The 15,948-nt window shown below is 40.5% G+C and overlaps 1 protein-coding gene across 9 annotated transcripts in view; it reads right to left on the bottom strand.

Moving 5' to 3' along the window:
• The window catches only part of USP24 (ubiquitin specific peptidase 24), a 153,630-nt gene that overhangs the window by 76,326 nt on the left and 61,356 nt on the right, over window positions 1-15,948 (bottom strand). For 4 of the 9 annotated variants that reach the window (XR_016211007.1, XR_016211008.1, XM_089300564.1 and 1 more), the window contains exons 10-20: window positions 15,532-15,690; window positions 13,936-14,050; window positions 13,631-13,734; window positions 10,962-11,069; window positions 10,006-10,101; window positions 9,752-9,913; window positions 9,504-9,551; window positions 3,981-4,088; window positions 2,838-2,987; window positions 2,023-2,154; window positions 1,116-1,227 (exon numbers count right to left, since the gene is read on the bottom strand). Coding sequence is in view for 7 of the 9 variants with exons in the window: in XM_089300564.1 (XP_089156690.1) it covers window positions 1,116-1,227; window positions 2,023-2,154; window positions 2,838-2,987; window positions 3,981-4,088; window positions 9,504-9,551; window positions 9,752-9,913; window positions 10,006-10,101; window positions 10,962-11,069; window positions 13,631-13,734; window positions 13,936-14,050; window positions 15,532-15,690 (1,294 nt within the window). In the remaining 2 variants the exon portion in view is untranslated. Of the gene's footprint in view, window positions 1-1,115; window positions 1,228-2,022; window positions 2,155-2,837; window positions 2,988-3,980; window positions 4,089-7,606; window positions 7,671-9,503; window positions 9,552-9,751; window positions 9,914-10,005; window positions 10,102-10,961; window positions 11,070-13,630; window positions 13,735-13,935; window positions 14,051-15,531; window positions 15,691-15,948 lie in introns of all 9 variants that reach the window. The other 5 variants (XM_089300565.1, XM_089300567.1, XM_051856428.3 and 2 more) reach the window with 4 other exon arrangements.

Below are 15,948 nucleotides of genomic sequence, written 5' to 3'. Positions count from 1 at the left end.
AAATTTATACAAAAACTTGTTCATGGATCTTTACAGCAGCATTTACAGTAAGGTGGTAAAAACCCAAATGTTCCTCAGTTGGTGAAGAGATAAACAACACATGAAAAACCCATACAGCATAATAACCATAAACTGGAATGAAGAACTGATACATGGTACAACATGGGTGAACCTTGAAAACATGCTTTAGCACACAATGAAAGAGGCCAGATCTAAAAGATCAGATACTGTATGATTTCCCTTATACCAACTGTCCAGATTAAGCTCATCCACAAACGCAAAAAATAGACCAGAGCTAAGAGAAAACGACTGCTAAAGAGTAAAGGGTTACTTACTGGGGTGACAGAAATGTTTTGAGATTAGAAAATAGTGAAGATTGCACAACTCTGTGAATATGCTAAAAGCCAAAGATTGCACACTTTAAAAAAGTGAAATGTATGGCACGTGAATTACATCTCAATAAAAAATTCAATTAAAAGAAACACCTAAAAGAATGATTTCTACATTGTGATACATTTTTACCTTACTGAATTCTTTTCTAAGACAGAATTTTAAAAAGGCAATTTGGCTCTTTTAGCTATCAGGCCATATAATTTAAAAATTAATTAAAAGAAACCATTATGTAAAAAGGAATTTACTGGGGCCAGTGCTGTGGTGCAGTAGGTTAAGCATCTGCCTACGGCGCTGGCATCCCATATGGACACCAATTCAAGTCCTGGCTGCTCCACTTCTGATCCAGCTCCTTGCTAATGGTTTGGAAAAGCAGTAAAAGATGGCCCAAGTGCTTGAGCCCCTGTACCCATGTGGAAGATCCAGAAGAAACTTTAGATTGGCCCAGCTTTGGCCACTGCAGCCATTTGCAGAGCAAACTTGCAGATGGGAGACCTCTCTCTCTCTCTCTCTGTCTCTCCCTTTCTGTCTGTTAATTCTGCCTCTCAAGTAAATAAATAAATTAAAAAAAAAAAAAAAAGGAATTTACCTCTGTTTGTCTATATATACCTAAATATGTACAAAGAAAATTCCAGAAGAGTAGTCCAAACTGTGTTGTTGCTTCTGAGCAGTAAGATTACAAGAAACGGAAAGAACAAAATTTCTTAGGAAGCTGATTGTCATACCATTCATGGTGATTTCATATGACTCCAACTTCAGAATTTTCTCCTTGAAGAGCTGCTGCTGAACATCACTCTCAAGATCATGCTGCCCCTTGGTGAACCACTCAAAACACACCTGAGGATCAAGACAGCCATCAGCCCACAGCCAAAAGCCTCGGCAGGCAAATATGCATTCCAAACTGGTAGAGCAGTATATTAAATTATTTTTAATACTTCCAAAATTTACACTGCCAAAATACCACTCCAAACTGAAACACCTGGAACTCTGAAACTATAAGGGTCCTCTCCTAGATAATTAAAAATAGCCTCACGCTTTTCATTTAATTTTATGTTTGGGTTTTCCCATCAACACTGAGTAAGCCTTGCTCTGTGCCAGGCACTTGTCAAAAACTCAGTCCTTTCAACAATCGTACAGAGAAGCAAATATGGTTCTGTACAATGAGATGAGGAAATCAAGATTTACTGTTAACAGAATATCAAAGCAGTTCCGTTCCTGGTTTAATCTGTTTTTGGCTGCTTAAACATAGTTTAAAATACATCCAAGTACTGATTCTTTTTTTAGTGTTTCTAAAGTGCTACATCATGATAGCTGACTTAAAATTAGCCTTATAGAAAAGAATAAAACTAAAATATACACCTACACTTCTTTTTCTGTACTCACTTGGTTGAATTTGGTACTTCATCTAGAATGTTATTAAAATGACCAAAGAATTTATATACTTGTTTATATAATGGGTTTACACTATATAAAATATTTTTTCAGCATTTACTGTTCCTAGCCTATTCCATCTATCCTTATATATAAACTGAAAAGCATTTAGAATTGAAGGTGTGAGATACATTAAAAAAAAGATAGAAAAAAAGGAAAATATTTAAATATTTCTGTCATTTATTCACAATACCATCCTACCTCTCTATCTAATTCACAGACATCCTGGCCGGTCACAAGACACTCCCAGATTTCCTTGGCACGATTCCAACCAAGATAAAGAGTAGCTTCTTGCAAGAAAAATGCCAGAAATTTTAGATGTGCCTCTAAATACTGCAAAAAGAAACAGTGCTCATTAGTTAACCCTAGAAATTCACACTTAAAAGCTTAACAGCAAAACAAAACAATTAAAACAAAACTTTAACTTAGAGTAAAATAAAAGTGAAAAATCTGTAATAGATTCCATCCCAAGAATACTACGAATTCAGTTGACTTTAGATGTCAATGAAATATAATTTCAGCAGTCTCAAAGTAAAGCACCATAAACTCACAACTGGTAAGATTTTTTTCTAGTTTTTTTTTAAAACAATACTTGAAATCAATCTGTTTGAAAAATGAAAACTATTATCCACAGAATTGACAACTATTATTTCAGATCAAAGACAAAGATGTTTTTCACTTCATCATATACTTTTTTTTTTTTTTTTGACAGGCAGAGTTAGACAGTGAGAGAGACAGAGAGAGAAAAAGGTCTTCCTTCCATTGGTTCACCCCCCAAATGCATCATATACAATTCTTAGGTGATTCACTGAAAGAGCAACTCACAAATGTCATTTTTTCCTGAACTTTAATTAGAAATGACTATAATCAAGACCCAAAGCTGTTCTCTCACCACAAAGCTGCTTCACACAACCTCTTTAGAACTCCACACAGCATGACGGATTACTTTTAAGGTCCAAGTATGAAAAGTCAAATGAATGCTCTAACTCATGAAACAAAAAGACAATGGCTGATACCTCCCGGTAAGTGTACCGGCCATCCACCAGCGTTGAGCCAGTTAAGCCCCCAGGCCCGGCCACAGCAGCTGCGAGTCGGTGACAAGCTAGCAAACTTCCCGTTACCAATTTCACTATTTCAAAATTTTTCTTCAAATCTTGAATAATGCTCTTGGAAAAAAGCAAGAAAAAGAAAAGTCATATGAGAATGTGTAATTATTTTGTTGGTTCAATACAAGCTTCTGTTTCAAGGCGTAATCCCAGGTGAACAACTATAAAGATTTCAGTACTGTTTCCTACACGCAGAGGTAAATAGAATCAATCTGGTAGGAAGATTTACTAGGGAACTAATACTCTTATTAACAAATTGTTTGCATCTAAGGGAGATTCCTTCTTTTAAAAAGGTCTTTATAACAAATTGTTCTTATATACCTTTCTTATCTTTCTTCCCAAGTCTATTACTCTGAGAAAGCTCTAGTTCCTTAAGTAAACTAATCTTTTTGCCATATGAAACACTCTCTTGAATCTTTTTTATTTTTTTGACAGGCAGAGTGGACAGTGAGAGAGAGAGACAGAGAGAAAGGTCTTCCTTTGCCGTTGGTTCACCCTCCAAAGGCCGCTGCGGCCGGCACGCTGCGGCCGGCGCACCGCGGTGATCCGAAGCCAGGAGCCAGGTGCTTCTCCTGGTCTCCCATGGGGTGCAGGGCCCAAGCACTTGGGCCATCCTCCACTGCACTCCCGGGAAACAGCAGAGAGCTGGCCTGGAAGGGGGGCAACCGGGACAGAATCCGGTGCCCCGACCAGGGCTAGAACCCGGTGTGCCGGCGCCACAGGCGGAGGATTAGCCTATTGAGCCGCGGCGCCAGCCCACTCTCTTGAATCTTTTCAAACAAATCTCTAAAATATCATCCAAACTTTCAAAAATTGGCCTAATTATTTTAACAAATTTGGCTTAAGAATTTGGGTTAGGGATATAACAAAAAGTTCACAGAAATGACAACAGAATGTTCAAACTCAGGATTATGACATGATATAAATGAATTATACTAATAACCATAAAGATTAAAGACAGCAACTATAAACTCAGTAACTTCACCCATGTTTTGTTATTTAAAGAGGTTACACAAGTAACTGCATGAATTTATTAACCAGCTATTGTCTCACCTTGTCTTGCTTTTGATAGGTTTGTTTTATGAATGAGCGGGTGATTTCATGGAGTTGACGCAAAGCTGGTACCACCCATACAAACTGGGGATTATTAAGCTGAGATGACTAGAGTTAAAAAGAAGTTAAATTAATTATATTAAGAAATAAACGGCAGAATCATTTATTAGCTATAAGAAATTTTCAATTAGATTTTATTGTCCACATTCTATTATTTTCTTCATCATAGTGCTCATTTATAGCTTATCTCCATGCATTCAAAATTCAGTCTTCAACTTCTTATTCTGCATGCAATTTCCTAAGGCCAAGAACTGCAAACAGGAGTGGATGTGAAGTGACAGTAAATGTACAGGGGTACATCAGCCAAAAAACAGACAACAGGGAATTAGCAACTTCAGAGGACAGATTAAGTAGCACAGGCTGCTAAGACATGTTGACACAATAAAATAAAGTCACGGCAAAAGCTTAACTTGGATCATACTGATCTGACTGGTAAGTAAAATGGAAGTAGAATATAGCTTTCCATATTCATAAGATTAAGATACCAATGATATGATCAAGATACTGACAGTAAATATTAAGATTATTTTCATGATATTTGTATTTCCTAGTCAAAACAATTTCATAAAAGGTTAACTCTATTTTTAATTCATTATTACAGACACTTTACACTTATACCATCCTTTACATTTTTCAAAACACTTTCAAACATATTATTTCTGAAAGTGGTACACGACAATCCAGATCTTCATGGTACAAATCTGAAAAGTCAGGTTCATGTAATACTCCTTCCTTAACAAGGAAACTGCTTTTTAATAATTAGCATCTTTTGAACTACGGAAGTTCATTATAAAATTTGGTAAGAATGCCAGATTAAGAAATATTAATTGGTCAATTACTAAATCTCTGACCAAAAAACTGAATAAAAGCTTAAGTCTTTAGCCTTTTTAAAGGCTGAGGTTTTTGTTTAAGGTTTTTGTTTGAAGTTTTTGTCTTAGTGAGTCTGCATAGGACAAAGATCCCTGTGGGGAGGAAAAAAAGACTTCTGATGTCTTTTACCATAAAATTTCTTACTACTGAATACGTAAGCTACTGCCAAAACAATACTGTTTCCTTGTCAATCAATCAGCAAATGCTGTATTTCCGGATTCCAAGATACAGGTTTTATGATTTTTTTAATGTTTCTGAAACTGACTCTTTTTACAATTATGTCAAAAGAAACATATCAGCCACTAGGCAGAGGTTAAGTTTCGATACAGCTGTCCTTAGAAAAGCATGTAAAGACTTAGCCTTCTACAAAGGGGATCTGCTCATCTACCTGTCATGTTAGTTATTACACCAAACACAGATTTTTTTCAACTTAAATTTGGATCACTAATTTGTTAAATATTATCCAAAAGATCATACTTAATGCAGTAATCACTAGCCTATCATGTCCATCAAAGCAATTAAAAGTGAAGTTGTCAATGGTTTCAGACTAGGGCATTTTTAAGTCGGGAGAAGCCGTGTGAGACTCATGCCCTGTGAAGGGCTGCATCACTCAGCAATTAAGGTCTCTCTGCACTAGGCTGCACCTCAACTATAGTTACTCTACTTGGTTAAGGAAAGAGTAGCCTCAGTTTTACACAAAACCCCATAGTCTGCAACATGTCTCAAAATTATACAGGCCACCGTGAACATTAGCGAGAGGCCCTAAGCACTGCCACGGATCATGAAGAACAGGGTGCCACAGGGAAGCTGCATCTAACTCAGCCGAAAGGGGGTGCACACTCCACCTCTTGACTGTGAATCTAAACACAGGGTTGGTAAAGTAAATGTACAGTGTTCTCTGCAAACCTGTTAAATCTGTGATGCAGGGTGCAATCATGGCATCTGAGAATCACAGAAATAAGGTATATACCAAAGGTCAACTACGTGTGAGACTACACAGAATATTTCTGGCAAAATATAAAAGTTTCAAAATGACAATGATTAAAACTGGTATCTTCCAAAAGGATTACAAAGACTTAGGATATTAATATGAACCCTTTAGCAATAAGCAGATATATTAAAAACCATCCTTATGACCAATTAAGTCAAGTATGGTTAGAGTGTTTTATTTAACACTAAAATTGTCCTTTGAAGGTAACTCACTATACAATAGAATTAAAAGCATATAAAATTGGAATTTAAGGATTATTTCTGATATAGTCTTTCTAATGCTTAGCAAACAGGTTAAGATACTATTTATCCTATTTTACTTATTACATTAAGTTGCCAAGTTAAAAGAGAATTTTAAATTAAATTTTCCAATCACAAAAAGGGCAAAGACTGATGAACAATTAAAAGGAACATACTTGATGATGTCATGGAGTTGAGGTTTCCTAAGCAGGGTTAACAAGATGCCCAATCATTCTGTTGTTAGATGAAACCCTGGAGGTCCACGGCTTAGCTAGCAAACCTCTACTCATTTCTCCTTACTCATCTGCTACTAAGTGACTTCGTAAGTCTCTTGGTGTCCCTGGTGACAAGGAACTCGCCGCCTTGGGGGCAGTGCATCCTGTTTTCAGACTGTTCTGGAAAGTTCACTGCTTTCTCATACTGAAATATGTCTCTGCATAACTTCTTAGGAGAGGTAAAAAACGGACTCAAACTTCGGTATAACAGTTCCTAAGTATCTGAAGAAAGCTTTCACATTCTTAATTTTTGAGTTTTCTCAAGCTGAACATCTCTATTTCCTCATCTGCCTTGTTTTTCAAGAACCAAAGCAAAAAAATGTTGTGTGTAGGAAATAATTTTAAAGTGTTCCTCCTAGTGCTAACCACATCACTGTAAGACATTCATGCTGAAGAGATCTTGCTACTTTTTACTTTCTGTTACACATTTTGGCAGGTACAACTGTATATATGGGTCAAACTCCCCTAATCTGAAAATCCAATATCTGAAATGTTCCAAAATATGAAACTTCTTGACTGTCAACATGATGCTCAAAAGGTTTCAGATTTTAGAGTACTTTGCATTTCAGATTTTTGGACTGGGGTGCTCAGCCAGAAAAATCGATGTATATATTCCAAAATCCAAAAATCTCCAAAATCTAAAACACTTCTGGTTCCAAGCATTTCAAACAAGGGATATTCCACATATATGAGGCTTTTAGTGTTCAACAGGGCGAAGGGCAGGAAGTAAGAGGAAGGGAGGCAACATTTACTGAAAGCCTGCCAAGCACTATGCTAGGAGGCCTGAAAACAATACTTTAAGGACTGTGCAAACACACTATTAATTGAGTAGCAGTGATTTTTATTTTTTTATTTTTTTGGTTTGGTTTGGTTTGGTTTAGTATTTTTCTGGGGGGGGCAGAGTGAGGACATTTAAACTTTTTAACTGAGGGGAAAAACCGTGAAATACGAGGGAAAGGGCTGGGGTGGACAGCAGGAGATATAAAGGAAGCAAAGGAAACAGGACCCAAGGGAACTAAGGGTACCCTGGCAAATCTACAGAAATAAAGGTAAGAAATCAAGTCAGAGTCTCTGAACACAACAGTGGAGCTTGGGAACTGTAAGAGTGTCAAAGCAGGGGAGGGAGGTCAGCTGGGGGAAGAGAGGCAGCTGAGGGTGGGAGGGGAGTAAGAGTGGGTGATCTTGTCTTACCCTTTGCTTAGTTTCTGTGTAGCCTGGCAGGGAGACATAATCCCCAGTCAGCCCACCTTGCTGCCTGGCAGGAAAGGGCATAGCATAGAAAAACACCTTTAGTGGCAGTGAGTAAGTCGGCCCTGCCTGGAGCCACGTCCAGGGGGCTTTCATCTTCCCACTGCCCCCCTTCAGCAACGTGTACTTCCAGAGAGTATCCAAAGCACTCGTAAGCTGACAGTGCCGCGTAACAGAGCAAGGCATCGTGTAGAGTGAAATAATGGTACACCAGAATTTCCTTACTGGGAGCAGTGGGGAAGAATATTCCTTTCAAGTCTCACCAAATGACTCCAAAGGTTCTCCTGTTACTTTCTGAGTTGTGTTATAAAACAACAGATGTGAATGAAGTGACTACGAAGAGAAGCAACAGAGACGCAGTGACGAAACTGACTATAAGGAAGAACAATGGTCAGGAGGAAACTTCTGCTTTCAGAAGCCAGTTTGACTTTTCTCTTTCGCTTTGACCTTTTCAATCTAAATGGCAATGTATGTGTTGCTGTGAAGAAAAGACCATTCTCCTAGAGATACCCTTTTCTTCTTTCTTTACCACTGAAGGAGCGAAACTTCGCTGATAACTTAGGGTGAATTTCACTCATAAGGACAGAGGTTGCCACTTAACTGAGTCACTGAGCTGAGAAAACTGGAAAAATTCGAATTGCATCCAGGTAGGAAGACAGCAGTCCTGGTGAACTGAGGGACAAGTTCCTCATAGCCTGGGCATTACCAGCTCCAGTCTGTGAATGCCTTTTACAAGCCCGAAAACTAGAGCGTTTGCAGCAAATTCCCTTCACCAAACTCCAGCGTCAGAAACAAGAAAGGCAGAGTTCTTCAATGCCCCCAACTGGACCTCACAGCCAAACACAACTTAAGAGAACAAAAGCCCACTGAGCCACCAAAGCCTCTTAATTGAGCCAGGGTCTCTGAATTTACAAATGAAAATCACTTCACAGTATTCAAGATCCTTTAAAGAAATACCTACCAATTAAAGCCAAGGAATATGTTTTGCCAATCAAATTACTAAGCCACTACTAAGTTTTCACGGAAAACTTTTCTGTGTCAATAGTAAAATGAAGTCCCTCCCACACTGGACTATACATTTGGTCTGCGCTACCCTGCAGGCCCCCATGGCAATGGCTGCTGCAGCCACGGCAGCCCGTTCCACTGGGCTGCGCATTGCGATCCTCCCCAAAGGCCTGCAGCAACAGCAGAGCTACAGTCATGCCTGCTGAATCTGCCAGCACCACCCCGAGGAGCTCCCGAGTCCACAGGAACCCTGAGTTCAGAACCCTGAAGGCCAAGGCTTCTACAGAGCCAGGCCCTCCCAGTCCCGCCTCCTCAGGTCACAGCCCAGACGCCAGCACTGACACTGACTTAGTGATAGTCTGCCCAAGGAACCATGTTAGGCACTCATCTGAACCAAGCCCCTGAAAAACTACCAAGCACCAACACCGAATCTCCTTCTCCCCTCCTTCTCTCTCGCCCTATGGATGTTCCTCCATTTCTCCCCAGCACAGAACAATGGCATGATAATTATTTAGAATCCACTGAACTTACTCAAGCTGTGTATACTTTAAGTTTGATTCCTAAAAAGAAAAACTAAGTTGAAAATGTAGGGAAATTACATAATGAGGATCCATTTTGAATGTGACCCTGGATTTTTTTCCTTTTCAGAGTCAGTAACTATCCAAGCTTTAAATAATATGTATTGTTGTGAATATTTACACACCAAGTTGGTACATGAACACCACTTTAAGGAACACTGAAACACACGCTACTATTTTAGAACTGTGATACAGTTTACTAAAAAGAATTACTGAATGGGTATACCTTTTAGTTGGTTCCATCTGCAAATTCTTACCTTGAATCCATCCTTCTTGTTTTTTTCCAAACCTGACCATTCTCCAGGCTGAAAATTCATTGTGAGAGAAACGTAAGTGGCATGGTAACAGCAACACCTACACTTCACCCATCTTAGACTCTACGGTCACAGCTCCCAGTTGGGACACCTTAGTGTAACTTACTTTAAAGGTGGGAAAATTGCTTGGTTCTAATCACTAGGAAATACTATTTCTCTGACAACAAAATCAGACCAAAGATAAAACCAACCCGTTTAATATCTTCTATGCACTTAATGATGTAGCTCCGCTTGATTGCTTCTTTCACTGCGTATGCATCGCTCAGGATTGTCAGGTGCTCCTCCAGGGCTTGCTGAATAAGGCTACTGGGCAGGGTGGGAAGATGAGCCAGTTCCCAGAGCACATCTAACACCTACAATAATACCACATGTGATGAGCCAGCCTAAATGCAAATTAAACCGCTTTAAACATCTGTAGCTAGAAAAATCCATTTGATGCTCCTGCCTTTCCAGAAGTGGTCTCAAAGCGAGCTTCCCGGCCTATTCGTCCAATCAGGCTCAACAGCTTCTGCCTTACCCTGTCGCTCTCTGTCTCCCAGCTCTGCAGGACGGAAAAGACAGGACACAGGAATTGCTTCACAATCAAATTGGCAAAATAAGCACAAACTTTCAACTCGAGCTACAAAATCTTGATCAAGATAACTACATTTAAATAATGCTACTTCAGAGGTGGGGATTTCAAGAGATCTTCGTCTAGGGAAATTTTAAAACAGGCAAGTTTGGGGGCCAGCGCTGTGGTGTAGTGGGTAAAGCCACTGCCTGCAGTGCCGGTATCCCATATGGGCACTTCCAATCCAGCCTCTGCTATGGCCTGGGAAAGTAGCAGAAGACGGCCCAAGTGCTTGGGCCCCTGCACCCATGAGGGAAGCCTGGAAGAAGCTGCCAGCTCCAGCTGTTGCAGCCATTTAGGGGATAAACCAGCAGATGGAAGACCTCTCTCTCCCTCTCCCTTTCTCTCTGCCTCTGCCTCTCCGTAACTCTGCCTTTTTTTTTTTTTTTTTTTTTTTTTTTTTGACAGAGTGGACAGTGAGAGAGAGAGACAGAGAGAAAGGTCTTCCTTGTGCCGTTGGTTCACCCTCCAATGGCCGCCGCGGCCGGTGCACCGCGCTGATCCAATGGCAGGAGCCAGGTACTTCTCCTGGTCTCCCATGGGGTGCAGGGCCCAAGCACCTGGGCCATCCTCCACTGCACTCCCTGGCCACAGCAGAGAGCTGGCCTGGCCTGGAAGAGGGGCAACCGGGACAGAATCTGGTGCCCCGACCGGGACTAGAACCTGGTGTGCCAGCGCCGCAAGGCAGAGGATTAGCCTAGTGAGCCGCAGCGCCGGCCTAACTCTGCCTTTCAAATAAGTAATAAATAAATCTTCAAAAAAAAAAAAAGTAAACAAAGTTGAATGCATACCTTTTGAATAAGAACAAATAAATGATTAAGCTGATCGGAATTAAACTTCACAGCTGCCGCAGCAATGATTGTATGAATGTTCTCAATTACGGTAGACGATTGTCCAGACTACAAAAGCAGACAGGGGAAAAAGGTTAAGTCTTGGGACTTAGCAAAACTAAGTCTTCTCCCTGTCAATTTATAGAAGCAAAAGCAAAGATATAACAAAGATAAATCGACTCCAGTCTAATCAGCATTACTTGTACGGTAACACTGGCAAGACTACCTGGAGCCATCATTAACGGTTATCGGCGGACTTTATTTAAACTCTTGCTGGCATTAAATCTTTAAAAGGGCATTGTAAAAAAAAAAAAAAATGAAAATCAAGCTCTTAATCTGATGTATTCACTTCAAGAAGAGAACAAAATATTTTCAACTTGCTAAAAAATTCAGACCGACTGAAATCTTATAAATGAACTCAAAGGCCTCAGAGTATTACCTGCCTCATTTTTAATTTTACTCATATTTTGTGACTTCAATTAATATTTATCATCCCACGGGCAGAAAGCCTGTTTCAGAGCTGCAGACTACTGTCAACTTTATGGCTGAAAATCACTTTATAACTTCAATCACGGCACTGTCATGCCTCACTGGTCCTAATATGAGCAACCTCAAAGCCAGGGGGGCATTTTTGGATTCAGTTCCTTAAGAATTTTCTTAGTCTCTATTGTGCACATAGAACTGCTGGCTGAATGCTGCAGGTATATGCAGAGTCTTTGAAAAGTTCATGGAAACAGAGATCTAAAATATTCTGCACCAAAATTAACACCTTTTAATACCATTCTTCCACCAACTTTTTTAGTATCCTTGTGCAATCAATATGCATCATAGTCTTTCAATGTTCAAACTTACATGGATTCCAAACTCATACTCACAAGTAAAATTACACAAGGGAAGTCCACCAAGGCCAAGGCATGAGAGGCAAAATCTATGGGACCCAGGGCTGTTTTCTTTCACTCCTGCACCTAACTTCCCCTCCTCTGCTCTGTAATGCTGGGCTGAGAGTCTGCAATTACATTTCCCAAACTCCTCTGCCTGCCATCTTACTACTACATTCTGCCAATGAGATGCAGTGCTGGGAGACAAGAAGGCAGGAGGAAGTAAGAAGTGTTTCTGGTTTAGTGTAGAAGGTGGATGTCTGTGCTGGCTGAAGTAGCGAAGGATTTTGGAAGCACGTCTCTGTCCCAGCACACACAGTGAAAGCACTTTCAAAAGCAGTTTCCTTTGCTTGGACTTTACACCCCTGCTTCCTTTTTGTTCCTCTTCTCTGTTTTGGCTCTTAAATCTCAGCAACACCTTTATAAATAATCACCTACAGTCCATTCCCCATTGTAAATACTGAGCATGGTATCGTTTCCTGAACAGCCTCTGATTAAGTGACTAACTGGATATAGTCCAGGTGAGCTCCAGCCTTTTATCTGGAGTAGTACCTAGATGAAGGACACCACCATACAGAAACAGAATTGGGCACTAGGTCTGGACCTAATGAATTTGAGATGCCAACAAGATCCACACGTAAAGGTGTTCTAGTGAAATTCTTTGGGGTCAGTGTTGTGGAGTAGTGGGTAGAGCTGCCTCCTGTGACACTGGCATCCCATATGGGTGCCAACTTGTGTCCCGGCTGTTCTACTTCTGATCCATCTCCTGGCTGATGGCCTGGGAAAAGCAGAGGAAGATGGCCTAAATGTTTGGGCCTCTGCCACCCACGTGGGAGACTAGGAGGAAGCTCCTGGCTCCAGCCTGGCCCAGTGCTGGCCATTGAGGCCATCTGGTGAGTGAACCACTGGACAGAGCATTTCTGTATCTCTCTGTAGTTCTGACTCTCAAATAAGTAAGTCTCAGAAAAGAAGGAAGGAAGGAAGGGACAAAGGAAGGAAGGAAGGGAGGAAGGAAGAAAGAAATTTTTAGTTATTTTGCACTGGGGCTCCGAGAAGAGGTCTGTATTAAGAGATAAAATATAGAGAGTCAGCAGAACACAATTATAGTCAGTCACAGAAGTGGATGAAACTGACTACAATAGAAGCTTTTAGAACAAGAAAGGGACTAAGGACTACAACTGGAAAAAACACTAGTATATAAAAGCAAAGTCGAAGAGACTAAGTTAATAAAGGCAACTTAAGAAGGAATGTCAGAAAAGAAAGACAAAAACCAATCGAGTGGGCTGTGACCAAAGAGAAGGGAAAAGCAACAGAAGGGAGGGCTGCGTCCTGCCACACCTGTTCAGAGGGCCGGCGGGAGAGATGCCTGCAGGCGTGGGAGGCGGCACCACCATCCTCAGTGGGAGACAGAATGGAAGACAGGAACAAATCACGTAACAAGAACAACACTGGACTAACATTCCTCTTAGCTCTGCCACTTACTGCTGAATAATCTTTGGGAAGACGTGCTGTATTTTAATCTAGGAAGTTGGAAGACTAGACTATCTCAGCAGTTAGAAACTTCTGGTGAGTACTGGAATCCTTTTTATATATGCAATCTTGATAAAAACCAAAAATTGTAAACTGGATTAGGCTTAGCTACATGGTTAAAGCAAGACAGATGTTGCATTTCTGTGCTTACTCAGCATCTTCCTTCCTTTCCCGTAGTCCAAAAATGTCAGGAAAAGGCAAAGATAATTCTGATCAACTTACCTGTATCTTCCAAATTTTAGTGAGTTCATCTAAAGACAATTTGCTGCCCAAGAGTTCAATGATTCCCTTTATACGATCACAGTATTGGGCTTGGTCTATGTTGCCTGGTGGAAGCAAGCAGAGAAGCCGCCAGAGGCAGTGAGCACTGACCCCTAAACACAATCCTAGTAAGCTAAGGTAACAGAGATGTGCTACATGGTTACTACTACAGTCAAAGCAACAGTTTTGTACCTTTTTTTTTTTTTACATAAAAGTGTTATTTAAATCATGTGTGAAGTAATTTTCAAGTTTTGAAAGCAACCTACCTTCCAGTGCAATTGACAGAACTGAGTTTTCAACGAGCCAATCTAATAATCTGTCTGTATCTATAGCATTCTTCACAGATTTGGATAAAGTACTATCTTCTATTAGTTTGGTTACCTAAAAAGACAGGATTATTATCACTGAACATAATATACATAATTAAAATCTACATATACAGCCTGTTATTTTTAGTGTTTACAATGTGGTCTGATGATTAGTCAAAACGTACTGAAGGCCAGTTATTAACAGTTAACAGACTACTACTTGTGATGTCTCTTTAACAAGAACAGGGTGTGGGTATTACAGCTCACACTCCCTGGAGCACTGGCCATGGGCTCAGGGACAGCAGCTAACCCAGACCCAAACTCCACTCAGGGAATTTCCTTCCAAAAAACTTTAGTTTGAGAGACAGAAACAGAGATGAAGACAGAGAGGGGGTATGGGGGTGGGGGTAGGGGGGAAGGGTGAGGGAGAGGGAGAGAACATGAGCAAGAGAAAGCTTCCTCATCCATTGGTTCACCGCCCAAAGACACCTGCAAAGGCCAGGGCTGGGCTGGGGCTGCAGCTAGGAGCGGGGAATGAAATCCCAGTCTCCCTCGTAGGAGGCAGAAACCCAATCACTGAGCCATCACCACTGCCTCCAAGTTCTGTACTGGTGGGAAGCTGGAGTCAGGAGGCAGAGCAGGGAATTGAACCCAGCACTCGGATGTGGGATGCAGGTACCTTAAGTGCTAGGCTAAGACCTGCCCCATACTTCCTCCACATTTCATACTCGGGACCACAAAGAAAAGTGTCAGTCCTTCACTAATAACGGAACTACAAGATGAGAAACTTGAGAGCTATCCATGGCCACAAACTCTACTGGAAAGAAGATGCCACACTGCAGACAGAGAGGGAATGAGGCCAATGTGCTTGGAGAAGCGGGGACAAGACTCGCGCAGAGGTCTGCCCACAGTCAAGTCTCAGGTTCTCGTTGCTCCAGTTGCACATCAGACTCCCTGTCCTTTCATGATCTGGCTATTTGATCCTTCACTCCTGGGCAATAGCCAATTCCTAACTAATACAAAACTTAAGGAAAAATAACCATAATTATGTCTGAACTATACTGGCTTCACTTTTCATTCACCAAAACCAATTGCGATGCTTGCATGGGTTTGATAAAACTTTAGGGCGCTACAATCATTTCTGCCATTTTGCTTAGATCAACACAGCTGAGTCATTTTGTCTTTGTCCTAATCCCACTTAGAAGATTTGGTTTAAATAAACCCATTTATTTATTTATCTGAAATAAATAAATTTATCTGAAATAAATAAATAATAAACTGTACCCTTAGGGTAAAATGTAAATCTCAAATTTTGAAGGATTACATTCTATGAAATTTCACAAAAATGCTAAGGAGTTAAAATATTTCAGCAAATGAAATTTGAAAAGGAATACATATAAGATGGTTCTACTAACATACAATTATAAACAACATTTCATACATAATCACTCTCATTTTATCATTAAAAGAAATTATTTCCCAACATTTTCATAAGCACAAGTCTGAGCAGAACTTGGAGTGTCCAGGTCTCCCAGAGCCTGATGCAGAACTAACCTCCTTGAGGGAATTCATCTTAGCACTGAAGTGTGGCGACTTCAGCATGCGCAGCAGGATGTCCAGCCGCAGCTCATCCACGGCCGTCACCAGGTCCGGTTGGAAGCGCATGCAGAGTAACTTAATGGCAGACAAGAGCTCAGGGATGCTAACCAATCTCTTTTATTTAATAAAAACAAAACAAAAGACAAACTGTAAAAATATTTTTGATCTCAATTTTTATAAAACACACAGAAAACAGGATGACAACAGGGTGGTGGTATCTGATCCCTAAGTGGCCCAACTGAGTACACTTTGTTTCTAAACAACATTTAGTTCCTAGGTAAGTAGCAAGGGAAAGGGAACGGTCCCGTGAGAAATTCAAGGACATTAAATTTTAACGTCCAAATTGCTTTCAACAATTTGGATAAACTTCTA

Source organism: Oryctolagus cuniculus, chromosome 7 (assembly GCF_051225735.1).
Source record: "Oryctolagus cuniculus isolate XC-2025 breed Fujian yellow rabbit chromosome 7, ASM5122573v1, whole genome shotgun sequence".
In the NCBI taxonomy this organism is placed as follows: Eukaryota; Metazoa; Chordata; class Mammalia; order Lagomorpha; family Leporidae; genus Oryctolagus; species Oryctolagus cuniculus.
Note: the sequence above shows the minus strand (reverse complement) of the source record. Positions and strands in the feature narration are given on the sequence as shown.